Raw genomic sequence first — 13,036 nt, 5'->3', positions numbered from 1 at the left:
ATTAGTTTGTGCAAAGACCACCAAAGTTTTGTTTTGTTTTCCTTACGCTAAGCGATTGCCTTGAAGAAGTCACTATCAATGAAGAGGCTACCCTAACAGGGTTAAGGGTGTTGTATATATGTATATTATAAGCATTTATGTATATTATTCATAAAAATATTCTTTCAGTTATCCTAGTACTCATACACAAGCTACGCTTATACGTTATAACTTACGTGTTTGTGCGTGTGCGTGCGTGTGTGTTTGTCTGTGACATCGTATTTCCAGATCGGATGAACCAATCTTGATTTGGTCTTTTTATTTTGAAAGGTGAATTAATCAGAGGGTTCTTGGCAAGGTTTGATGATAATAGGTCCAGGATGGCCGTCTCTACAAAATGGTGAATTACATGTCTTTGGCAACCCCTCAGTATGGGTATCAAATGTAAGGGCTTGACTAGTAAAATAATATAAAAAAACCTAACAAATTTCAAAACCAAGATGGCCAGCAACACAAAATGGCGATAAAAGTAAAATTTTTTTAGAACTCCCTGTTTATGGATATCAAATGAAAGCGGTTGACTAGTAGAATAATGTCTATACTGAAAGACAGGGTTTTATTAAATTTATATTGTTCAACTGCACTCCCATCCATCCTATGCAATAAGAGCAAAAAGGTTGAGCATGAAAACAACTAGGACGTTAATAGTTTTATAATAAATTGAAGAAATGAGGAAAACACGGAGTTCTTTATACTAAGAGGTAGGTCCGGGAAAATCCCGTCGCGTCGAAAAAATTTTAAAAACTGTCACGCACGCACCAATGAATCTAATTATAAAAGAAACATACTTACTCGTACCGATCGTAAATTAATTTACCCATGGAAAACTGTGAGACATTTGTTCTTTAGATTTTATTTATTAATTTGTACACTGACGTAATAAATACGTCTCAACTATGAGGCATTACAGAGAAATAAAAAATGTAGCTATAAACGAAAATAACTTAATACTAAAAATTATAATTACAAAAAAATAGAAGCCATCTAACGCACAAATCGCATTTGAATCTATATACTTAGTTAATTTAGACTTTGTATCAACAGAACATAATTCTTCGGTAAGGGTGTTTGTCGCCTGATTCAGTCCAGTTTTAGCTTTCTGATATCAATCGAGGGATTCTTGGTCTTGAATGGCAAGAACCCTTCGAGAACGATATTCTCGATGTTCTACAGAAAACATAACCTGTTTTTAGAATAAGTACCTCTTTGTAAATCACTGAGATACGTGCACCGTTGCTATGATCATCATCATCATAATCATAATATCAATCCTTTACCGGCCCACTTATGGGCTGGAGTCATCTTCCACAGCCATTGGATGTAAGCATACTTTTTTCATAAAAATATCAATTTTTCATTAAAAAATTGCTTACATATTATTATGACTCAAATATGAACTGCCGCTGTGATCGGAATTTGTAAATTTTGCGCCTTAAGGAAACGAAATTTAAAAAAAAAAGTGTTACTATCGCTAAATCAGCAAAACTACAAAGTTCAATGTCAAGATATTAATCACGCAAGCGGTTCCCGCTCGCAGGCTTAAATTTAACCTTCTGTAGAATTACGACTTTACTAAACTTCCGGTGAAGGCTTGTCACATATTGACTGCATTTATTTATTTATTCACATAAACACAAAACTTAATTCCGATTCAGCTACATTGATTTCACAAAATATAAATATCACATTTAATACACAAAAAAATAAAATGTAAATTAAAGCTTCTATTTATTTTGAAATTTTCTCAAGTGTAGGTTAAACATTTTTTCACGAGCTTCTCTTGAGAGTGCTCGTCTACTGCCACGCTACTACTGCGATGCTACTGCTACCTACTTAGGCCAAGCTGCATTGCTGTTTCGGTTGTGGTTGCAAGTGTAATTACAGGCACATACCTACGTCTTAGGTTGTTGAACACAAGGTAAATTTTTGAACTGACCCGAGAATCTAACTCGCTTGTGATCTGTAGTTGAACATGACATGACAGTCACTAGATTAAGAGGCAAGTAGAGACAGTAAAAAAGTTAGCAAGTAATGTGTGATCAGTCTTATATTTTAAAGGCAAGCCTCGTATGTTTATAACTAACACTCTAATCTTAAGTAGGTTCAGGGAAGAAATACGTAACATTAGTTTTGCCTAATTATTGGTATTACTCCGTACGTAGAAATAAACTAGTTTAGGCGGTGCATTTATATTAGGCGTTTCTTAGCCAGATTTAGGAAAGGTGATTAAAACACGTCTTTCTACCATCTGCCTTCAGCGCATCCTTAGTTATTTTGGACGTATCACACGACGCGGAAACGAGAGCATTGAAAAGTTGATAGTGGTTGGAAATGTAGAAGGCAAGCGTCCCCGTGGCAGATCTCTAATCCGGTCAGATCAACTAAGAGAAACTGGTGCCCGTACCTTATATAACGCAATACAAATGGCCAAAGACAGGACCCGATGGAGAGAGATCATATATGACAAGATTACTCGCCATAGCAGTGATCACGATCCTCAGTCATGAGGGACCGACTAAAGAGAGAGAGAGGAAAGGTGAGAGTGTAAATTATAAAAAAGATTTTTATCAACAGGTTGCATTCGCAGCATGGCGCCGTGGCGGCTATATCTTCACCTAGAACTAGAAGAAGGCGACATCTTGAGTATGAATTCCAGTTTTAGAGATACAAAAACTATGCGACAAGCGACATTAGTTTTACCAATTGATTAGCTAACTACCTGTGTAAAGAAGTGTACCAAATCAAAAAAACCCCCATTACCATCATCATATCAATCGTTGACGTCAAATGCTGGACATACCTAGGCCTTATGTACGGAGTTTCAAAGTTTACGATCTTGAGCAGTTTGTTTTTCTCTGCTCCCTGAGCTCGTTTGACGTCGTCTATAAACAAATAGTTGGGGACAAAGCAACGCTGCGCTAATCGTTGCGGGGTCGCCATACCAAAATTTTTGGGCCGACCAAAAGGCTTTGGCCGTGGCTAGTTACCACCTTGCCAAAAAAGACATGCCGCTAAGCGATTTAGTTAGTAAGATCATCACCAGGCGAGATTGCAGTCAAGGGCTGACTTGAAGTGGAATAAAAAAAAAACTTTGGGTCTATTGATCCTATATCCGTATTTGTCTTATCCCATTTTTGAGTAGCGGTTAGTATATACATCGCAAATATTTACTATTGAAAATAAATGTAAGCAAATTTAAACACTACCGAGTTTATTATAAAGATTAAATTCTAACGACAATCAGCTGTTCATTTGACAATGATTTATATTCACACCACTCAGGGCTTATGTTTATTTACGTAGTGGTAATTTTGGAATAACAAACTACCATGGGTCTTTGCGTTATATGACGGAACGGTCAGTCACGGACCATGGACTTTCTCTAGAAGTGCACAAACAAGAATTTTATGTATTTTTACGCAGTAGTCTGGTAGTTTCACTATTCTTTAAAAGTAAAGAATAATCATTATAAATAAATAAAAAGAATATAAGCTTATAAAAACGAATCTGTCTGGGACTAGGATCTGAATCTGAACATAAAGGGGAGTTTTGGGGAGTTTTTTTAATGGTAGGTAAAAAAGAAACATAAACAATAAAGAGGATACCTTTATCAGTTACCGTGGTAGGTACAAAGTTATAAAAGTTAAGCAGCGTTTTGTCACGCTCTGTCATTTGAAAGATGCTGTCACTTAAAGTTTGACAAAACACTGCAAACTATTATTATTACTAGTGAAGTAATTTGAACAAATATCGTAATAAATGGGTTATTATTTGTATTTTTCTTCTTTCATTATATAATTATATATAAATATTTATTTTATATCTATGTTTATGTATGTCTTTTTATTTTCGAATATATATTTATATATAATAGCACTATCCCGCTCTCTTGCTGCTTTTCCTTCTGCCAGAGGTTGCCTGTAAGAGATTGCTTGCAGCAATAAGGCCGCCTTTGCATGCCTACAATTCTTGTTCTTTTGCGTATTCTATATTTTATATATACTGTGATGTTTGTGTGCAATAAAGTATTCCTTCTTCTTATTTTCTGACGCTACGCCACGATTGTTAATAAGGGCTTTTTTTTCTTCTGCAACACAGATTAGCCAATGTCAGGTGTATATATATATAAATATAAGGGAAGCTTAAAATTTAAAATATGAGAAAAATTTTACTGACGAAAAGGGCGGGAAACTTCGCACATGGGGGACACGGCCCCCAAACATTTCCTTAAATCTACCGCAAATTCGACCCGAGAAGGACTGGTGCTGTCTATACTGCACATACCGCTGTACCAGCGCCATTCCCACAGGAGCTGACCGCCTATATATGCATGTTTTTCAAAATATTATATTGTAAATATCAAACCTTTATAATATTTTAAAAGAACTCACCCAACCACTATAAAAACGACACTAACACTCCAACATGCACAATACAAACAACACCAATCCTTCCCAAAACGAGTTCACAATAAATCTAAAGAAAAATCTGAAAAAAACCGCACGAAGTCTTTTTTTCGCATATTTTTATTAAACATTTTTATTTAACAAGTTTCGTGTGATATCTCTCACATTGGATTTGTCATATTTACACCCTGTGATACTCTGAATACTAAAAATTATTATTATAATTCGATTTGGTTAAACCATCTTCTTTCTACCATCGAACTGCGAGGTACCGAAAGAATCTGCACCGTTACGGTGAAATACCATCAACACGTACAACGCGTTTTGCTTCTTACTTTCTGATCCGCACCGCAAAGGCCTGGAATGCCCTCCCATCTTCCGTCTTCCCCGATACCTATAATTTGGGTACCTTCAAATCAAGAGTGAATAGACATCTTCCAGGCAAGCGCGCTTCATCTTAGGCTGCATCATCACCATCAGGTGTGATTGCAGTCAAGCACTTGTCTACCTACTGCCGATTTAGCGTAACTGACAAAACACAACTGCAGGTTTATTTTAATATAAAGACAGGTTTATTTATTTAAATATTTTAACAGATAGATGAAGAAAGTAAAATTACGTAGCATAGAATGTATATTTAACAGCACATCTACATTCATCATCATCTGTCTGCGCCTTTTCCCATCATCTGGGGTCGACTCTCCTTGTCCGTTTCCTCCATTCAAGACGGTTTTGAGCAGTTTCTGCGTTAATGTCATTTAGCTTCAGGTCATTTTGGACCGTCGTTAACCAGGTGGCGGGGGGTCTTCCGCGCCCACGCTTCGTCGTCGGTATGTCCAGGGCTACTCGTACCATGTGGTCTGCGGGTCGTCTGATAACGTGTCCGTACCAGCGCAATCGTTTTTCCTGTAATTTATGAACGATGGGGGTGATTCCATAACTACCTCTAACATACTCGTTCTTGATTTTGTCGAGGCAAGTGACGCCCGCTGACCAGCGTAACATGCGCATCTCAGTGGTGTGTAACTTTGTGCTGTGCTTTTTGGTAGCGGCCCAGCATTCCGTACCATACAGTATGGCAGGGCGGATTGCAGTTTTGTATAGTTTCCCTGTGATTCCCTTTGAAAAAAACTTAAAATGTATTTGATTCTCTGTCCCCGGTTATAGGTGCGCTTAGTCAGCGGTAAAATACCTCGATATATGTACCTATGTAGGTATCACGTCGGTAGTAGGTACCTGATACCTTATATTGTAAACCAACTAAAGAAGTTAGCGATGACGATTCATTACCTACTGATACTACATTATTTAATACATGACGCTCTCTTATATGTTATTAATACGATAGTTACATATGTTATGTGTAATAATATAATTCAAATTCAAATTCTGTTTTTGGAAAAAATATGGCAGGTACTAAACACTTATATAGATGTTATCATTTTGTGTTTCACGCATATTTTGTCGTTCACATCGACTTCTAAATATTGAGGTAAATTATAAGAGTCGAGGTAATAAATCATGTTAGGACTACAATAAATAATTGGAGGTCTGGTAATAGGTTCTCGGTTTGGTTAGCGTTACCATTCCGCCACACATCAGTTGCTATACTGGTTGACCTCCAATCGCATGTTTCGCATAAGTTAGAGTCGCCACTGCTGAACTAATTTATCCTTAGTACCTATACTTGGGCTTGCACGACCTATCGAGACATCGGTATCGGTGTTGGCTTGGCTAACCTGCTGAACGCATTTTTTGTTCTTTTCTAAAATGGCGGACACGCATAAAACCGGTAAATGGTTAATACAAATAAGTGTTATATAAAATCATTCGGAAGCTATTCTGCGTAGCTAAAAGTATTACATAGCATCTTTTTAATTTTTAACCCTTTACCGGCCTACGGAGACCTGTCCAATACAATAATGAGAAGGTTTAAGCCCGTAGTCCACAATTCTTTTATGCCTTTGCGCATTAAATATATATTTGTTGTTTTTGTTATTTCTTGTTCTCTCTTTTAATATGTGCAATGAAGACTTTATCTCTCTATGCTGGCCAAGTAGATTGGTAGACTTCAAACACCAATTATAGGTTTCCTCACGACGTTTTCCTTCACCGTTGGAGAAAGAGATATTTTAATTGCTTAAAACGCACATAACTTAGAGCTTTTTAACAAAATAAAAAAATCAAAGAATCATATCTTTTCTCTTTACCGCGTCCGTGTACGTTTCCACTTCGTTCACTAACTTCCTATTCCCATTTTATACCCTTACTAAAAAAGTTGGCACTTAGTAGGTATATTCTTCTTCTTTTACTTAAGAGTTCCCTCTCTTATCGGTGTAGTCCTCTCTAACCTTCCATATCTCTCTCTCTCTTTCTCTCCCTCTCTTTCGCAAAACCCAGTGGCGGTTTTCCTTTCTCCTCTTTCCCTATATTTGTCCCTAAATTATTTTCGTGATAAATGTTGTCATCATGTCTAAGTAGGTGAACAATCATCTTCCCTCTTCTGAATTTCTAAAGTTTTAATAATATTTCTCTTTTCACCAATTCTTATTATTGTCTGGTATTCATATTAAAATGTCTAAATGCAGCTTTGAATGTCTCTCACAAAATATGTTTAATTTTTTTTTATATACTAGAAAACCGTTTTATTACGAAACTTTTAGGTAGAGCCAATCAAGACACAATTAATAACCCTAGGTCCTTGAGTCACCCACAACATAGGATGAATTATTCATGTCTTTATCTGTACAATAACAAAGAAGTAGTTTTCCTTAATACGCCAACTTTGTAACACGTCATCATATGACCGGCAATCTATAGTGACACTGCAAATCCATTCATCGATTGCTATGATCCAAGTCAGTATTTGGATGGTTGCCACGAGCTTTGGAGGTTCGAATTTAGCCCAAGCCGGCTGCAGGTTCCGGCTTTTATCAATTAACCTAGGGTTATTAATGATTTGCAAAGACGAAGCGTTATGAAGTTGCGCCTTTGCTACCAGTTAGCAAGGAGCCAAAAATTAATTTCCCCGATTATGTTCCCTAACCGTGAATAAAATTAACGTGTCCATCTGCCAAAACACGGCAACAGAGAAAAAGGTAAGTTTACCCCCGTTTACTACACGTATATTATTTGAATAGAATTCCAACTTGTGCGTCAATGCTCTGTGAGTTGATAAAGGTGTGGGAGAAGGCAAAGTTCTTGGGAGTAAAACGTCTCTTGCGCCTGCTAGCCGTGCTGAGAAAACTGCGCAAGTCTGAGGAATTTGAGCAAGACATAGCTAAAATATTTTGGTGGTTGGTTAAGTTTTAGAGCAGAATAAAATGATAGCGGTTTTGTTCATAAAAAAGTTATTTTTTCCGATCAATATTTTGAGATCCCAAATGCGGTACTTAGCGATTTACTTTTGGGTTGGTTGACCGCTCGAGTTCGGTTTTGCACTGATTAGTGTGGCGGGCAGGAGGCGCCGTTCACATACGCAAGAAACTGATTTGATATACATACAGCTCGATGGTTTTACTTTAACTAAACCAGAATGTACCGGGTTAATGTAAAAAAGAAACATATCGAGGTGTTTTTGGTAAGAGAAATGCCGATTAAAGATAAAACACACATCCCAACAGCAATTCTAATTAATCTTCAGCAAAAATAAACGTTTTAAAAACCGGAAATTTGAGAGAAGTCTTAAAAACAAGGAAAAGAGTAAAAGAGAATTTGTGCGAAGTCCAAGACCCGTATAACCACATAAACGTATGTTCACATGGAAAACATCAAAAACGAATTTTCGTAATCACTCGACCGTACCGTTGCGGAACCGTGCCATTGACACGTATTAACGAGCAGCCGCCGTGACTAAGGCGGCCTTCGGATCAATCAGTCAAGTAAAGTCAACTCAACTGTTAACATAATACCTACTTGCGGTAACCTGGTAGCTGGTGGTAAGTCAAAGTCAAAAATCAAAAATATCTTTATTCAAGCAGGTGGGTAAGACCGTGTCCCAGGCATCGACTTTTAGCACTTCCCAGTTGCTTGGTGATATGAGATATCCATGAGGAATCCCACATGAATGATAAACGTGATGACGTGGGCACGTCATTCTTAAGGCGCGATTCCTATGCGACTATGTCCCCGGCTTTGGGTAACGTTGGGACTAACGAGGTGGTTGAACTAATGGAAAATCCCGTCCCGAAAATCAGGAACAGGTTTTTGTCTGCGATGAAGCTTTTTCATTTATTTTATACTTTTAGCTGTGAATAGCAAGATGAATGTCGGTCGTAAAGTACGAGTGGTAGTATAGCTAGCGTTTCCACCACGACAAGAAAAAACTTGGTTAGTTCCCTCTCTTGATAAATCCCGAACCTGCTAGATACAATTCCAGCTCTACGGTGGGCCAGAGATGTCGTATTAAGGAAATCCTACCCATATCAATTAAAGTATATCTAAAGGGTTCCTAAGCAAAATGTCTAGGTATACTCTATTTTTTATGTGTGTTTTGTTTATTATGTAAATAATCTAATCTTATCGCCTAATCTTTTCATCACTATAACTGTTAATATTATTTCAAAATAAACAAATATTTTCTTTAGGAATTTATGTATTTATTTTAAACTTGATTTTTCCATTTCAAAATATTTACAATAAAAGCTTTAAAAAGCTTGTTTATCTATTAAAACAGTTAAGAAACAAGACAAGTGATTAGCGGCAATAATAAAGAAGGTACTTAGGTATTTCCATTTTCTTAATTGAAATAAAACAGCGAATGATAAAACAAGACAAGAACTGAATAAATTGTTTATCAAATGAGTACATTGCCAACAGTTCGCGTTGACGATAACATTATAATAAAAAATACTAATTACATTTTAATTGTATAGGGTTGCCATCCTTTCGGGGTTTCCCAGATTTGTGGGTGGCTAGTTATTTGGAAAGGATCGTAACTGATAACCACCTTGAGGGTTGTTGCACCAGCGCCACAGGGCATGGGGGTGAGTGCGACAGCTCGCCAGGAGTTGAACCTCAGGGCTCGATGACATCGGAGGGGAATGGGGGACTCTCGGGTTTCTCCCCGGGAAAAGGATCAAATTTTATCTTTTCCCACCGCTTTATCTATTCGCCGGATGACGTCAGGAATCGGGGCCCTTGTCTTCGGTTGGTGGCATTATAGTGGGGAGTAGGAATGTTTGTGTTTACTGGTGTATCGGTTTTAACCAATTTAAAAAGAAGAAGGTTCACACTTCGACGCTATGGTTTTAAACCTCGTAGGAAACGAATGGAATCCAACTGTCTGTAAGTCTGTCTTTAGGTCAAAAACCTAAGGGGGTTTAGAGAAAAAACTTAAATGGAACTCATTTAAGTTTTTTCTCTTCCTTTTCCGTGTTTAATTATTACGAAACAAATTCATTCAATGGAAATCACCATATACTATACTAGCCTACAACCGAAGAATGTCAGCACGGCTAGCATGGGCAGGAGACAATTATATCCCCTGGGAAAAGATATAAATTTATCTTCTCCCACAGCTTTATCAACTCTCAGAGCACTGGTACACAAGTGGAAATAATATCCATATAAGATATATGTAAACTTCTAATAATAAACGGGGGTAAACTTCTCCTATTCCATGTTCCAGTGATTTAGCATGTGGGCACGTTCATTATATATCTTGTCAGGAGATATAATCGGGGGATTCAATTTTTATCTCCCACCCGTGCTAGCCCTGCTGGAGAAGATCGCTTCAAGCGATAAGGCTGCCTTTATGTAAATGTTTTGTATTATCGTTTATTTTGTTAACCTGGCTTTCTATTTGTATGTGCAATAAAGACTTCTTCCTTCCTAAACCTATGCCAAAAATCAAGTAGGTAGATTGGCTAGGATAGGGCGTTAAAGAAGGACAAACACACTTTCGCATATAAAATATATGTAACAATTAAATTATAACCTAATAAAAGTGAAAAATCGGTAGTAAGTTACCTACCTAAATTGAATTAATGTAGTTTATATAAATATGGCAGAAAAAATAAAACGATACGGAGAAAATAAATTATGATTACTATTTATCAACGATTATTGGAATTCCCAATTTAAAGGTAATAATTAAATTAATTGTGTTAAGTTAATTGTAATTATGTATTTGCATAAGGCCTCAAGTAATTAAACTGTTTGAATTATTTAGTATTAGTAATTATTTCATTAAAATTATTCAAATATAAGAACGTGGCCTTAAGCTGTATACCTAGTAGGTGCATCTATATAGCTATCAATTTTAAAATAATAAAAAATACGAAGTTATGGTCGGAATCATCATCATCATATCACCCCATTATCAGCCAACTACAGGGTACGTGTCTCCTCCCAATGAGAAGGGCAAGTCCACCACGCTGGCCAAGTGCGGATTGGTGGACTCCACACACCGTTGAGAACATTATGGTGAACTCTTTGGCATGCAGGTTTCCTCACGATATTTTCCTTCACTTTTGAAGCAAGTGATATTTAATTGGTTAAAACGCACATAACTTAGAAAAGTTAGAGGTGCGTGTTAGGATTCGAAAGCGGCTACCCGAAAGTGTAGTCGAAGTCCTACCCACCGCTTATGGATGGAATAATACTCGAGCCTAATACTGATCTCGAAAATGTTTTACCTTAATACTGTAGGATAAGAAAGTTGTAAGTTACTTTTTACAAATCTTATAAGCTTGTTTTTACTAAATTGATTAATTTAAAATTAGTTAAATGATAGTACAAATTTTACTATTCTTAAAATCAAATTCAAATTCATTTATTGCAAGAAATTGTTACATTCATATGAAGATATAAAAATTGAATTATGGCCAAACACATTCTGCCTTTTTAGTTAAGTTTTCCCTTAGTAATCGATATCGCAAAAACGAGTGACCTATACGGTGACGATATACGGCTGTCATCCTCTCAACCTTCACGATACAGGCTACCCAAAGTGGAGACCAAAAGCAACAATCTTTTCAAAAATAAACCTCCTATAAAAAAAAAAAACTATGGATACTGTTCACATTGGTTTTTTGTAGACACGTCTGACTCCGACTCAGACGCTCAGTCGGAAGGTCAGATTATGTGTCTCAACTAGACTCCGCTTGGTTTAGCGGCTGGAGTGTGTAACTACGGATCACGGGGTTTTAGATTCGAAACATGAGTCAGGCCAAACATTTGTAGTTTTCATTTTAAATAGTTTCATTACGAGCCCGGAGTAAAGATATTGGTGGTATCAACCCGCGTGCCTCGCAGAGCACGTTAAGTTGACGGTCCCGGTTATAATCCCTAACATGCGATAATGATCCTAAAAGCCCACCGTCCCGCTTTGGAGCAGCATGGTGAATCTTTGATCTAAATAAACCCTCTGAAAAAGGAGGCATGTGCCTGGCAGTAGAATATTAATATGATGATGATATGATGAGATACTCCGAGCATAGCTCTCTCCATCGCCAGTTGCGTGACAGTTGAGTTTCACTGTGAGACCCACATTTAGTAAGAATGGACGGTAGAAATATATTAAGTTTTGTTTTCGTTACGTTGCGTTTGCAATTAATCATTGTAGCGTAAACTTCTAAGCAATTCAAGAATAACACTTTTACTTTCAAAATATACTCACAATAAACCGGTCCGGAAGACGTAAACTCGTACGATTTCTACACACAATACTGAATTTCTCACCAAAACACTACTTATTCACACGCCACTATGCTAGTCCGAACAAAAATATAAAATAAACTTTTTTCTACTTAGCTCCTTAGAAAGAAATACTATTGGTCTAGATTTATGCTTAGTAATAAATAAACCTATAAATGTTCTTTTATTTTATTTTGCAAGTTCCATTTATTTTACAACTTTATACACTAAGTTCGATGCCCATTAGGCTTCCAAATATACAGCCTTCGACGGCGAAGTAATAAAACAACTGCCAGTGGAAAAGTAGTGTTGTCATTTGCTGACTAAAATATTACCCCATACCATAATTTAATCTCCCTACTTTTTAGTTCATAACTAAAAAGTAGGGAGATTAAATTAGTAGGGAGATTACAGTCTCTTTGTATGCATTATATGTACCATGAATAGAAAGACTTTGTGTTAAATATATTCGAACAAATAAATAATAGAACCGACACGTCTGCCCAGCTTGGTGATTACCGTTTCGTTTGAAGAGGTCTTTAGTCCAGCAGTGCACAGTTAAAGGCTATTGATTGATTGAAATATTAGAAATGTAATTTGAATCTCATATTTTTATAAAATACATGAGGTAAGGATTCATGATAGTGAATCTTTTGTTACACAATTTTTTTATGATATCAAAACTTCGAGATAAATTAGTAATTCCACTAAGTTTTCTAAAAAAGTACTATATAATCTTAATATGGTCATATATTAGTCAAATTATTATGTCCTTGGTAGTAATATTTAATCAATAATTCACGCAAACGTTCGTAATAAATAGTAGACTCTTCATAAAATCGTGAGTTTAAGTCCTACCCGATGCAAATATTTTATTATTTTAGTAGATCTCTAGGACAATTTCCACTTACATAGATATAGGACAAAAATTTAATTGGTCATGCTTAACATTG

At 36.5% G+C, this 13,036-nt stretch overlaps 2 protein-coding genes across 3 annotated transcripts in view; both read right to left on the bottom strand.

Annotated features, from left to right (window-relative positions):
* Positions 1-12,364, bottom strand: part of LOC120637235 (putative ferric-chelate reductase 1 homolog) — a 40,273-nt gene extending 27,909 nt beyond the window's left edge. For both annotated transcript variants that reach the window (XM_039908962.1, XM_039908971.1), the window contains exon 1: positions 12,067-12,364. The gene's annotated coding sequence lies outside the window, so the exon portion shown is untranslated. The remainder of the gene's footprint in view (positions 1-12,066) is intronic.
* On the bottom strand, positions 5,130-5,456 carry LOC120635650. Its single transcript, XM_039906752.1, has one exon. It carries the CDS (start codon positions 5,454-5,456, stop codon positions 5,130-5,132), a length of 327 nt encoding a protein of 108 aa, XP_039762686.1.
* Positions 12,365-13,036: the final 672 nt, after the last annotated feature.

This window comes from Pararge aegeria, chromosome 1 (genome assembly GCF_905163445.1).
Source record: "Pararge aegeria chromosome 1, ilParAegt1.1, whole genome shotgun sequence".
NCBI lineage: Eukaryota > Metazoa > Arthropoda > Insecta > Lepidoptera > Nymphalidae > Pararge > Pararge aegeria.
Note: the sequence above shows the minus strand (reverse complement) of the source record. Positions and strands in the feature narration are given on the sequence as shown.

Excerpts from the sequence above, each read along its gene's own strand:
- LOC120635650 (XM_039906752.1), bottom strand. The coding sequence starts at position 5,456 with ATGCGCATGTTACGCTGGTCAGCGGGCGTCACTTGCCTCGACAAAATC.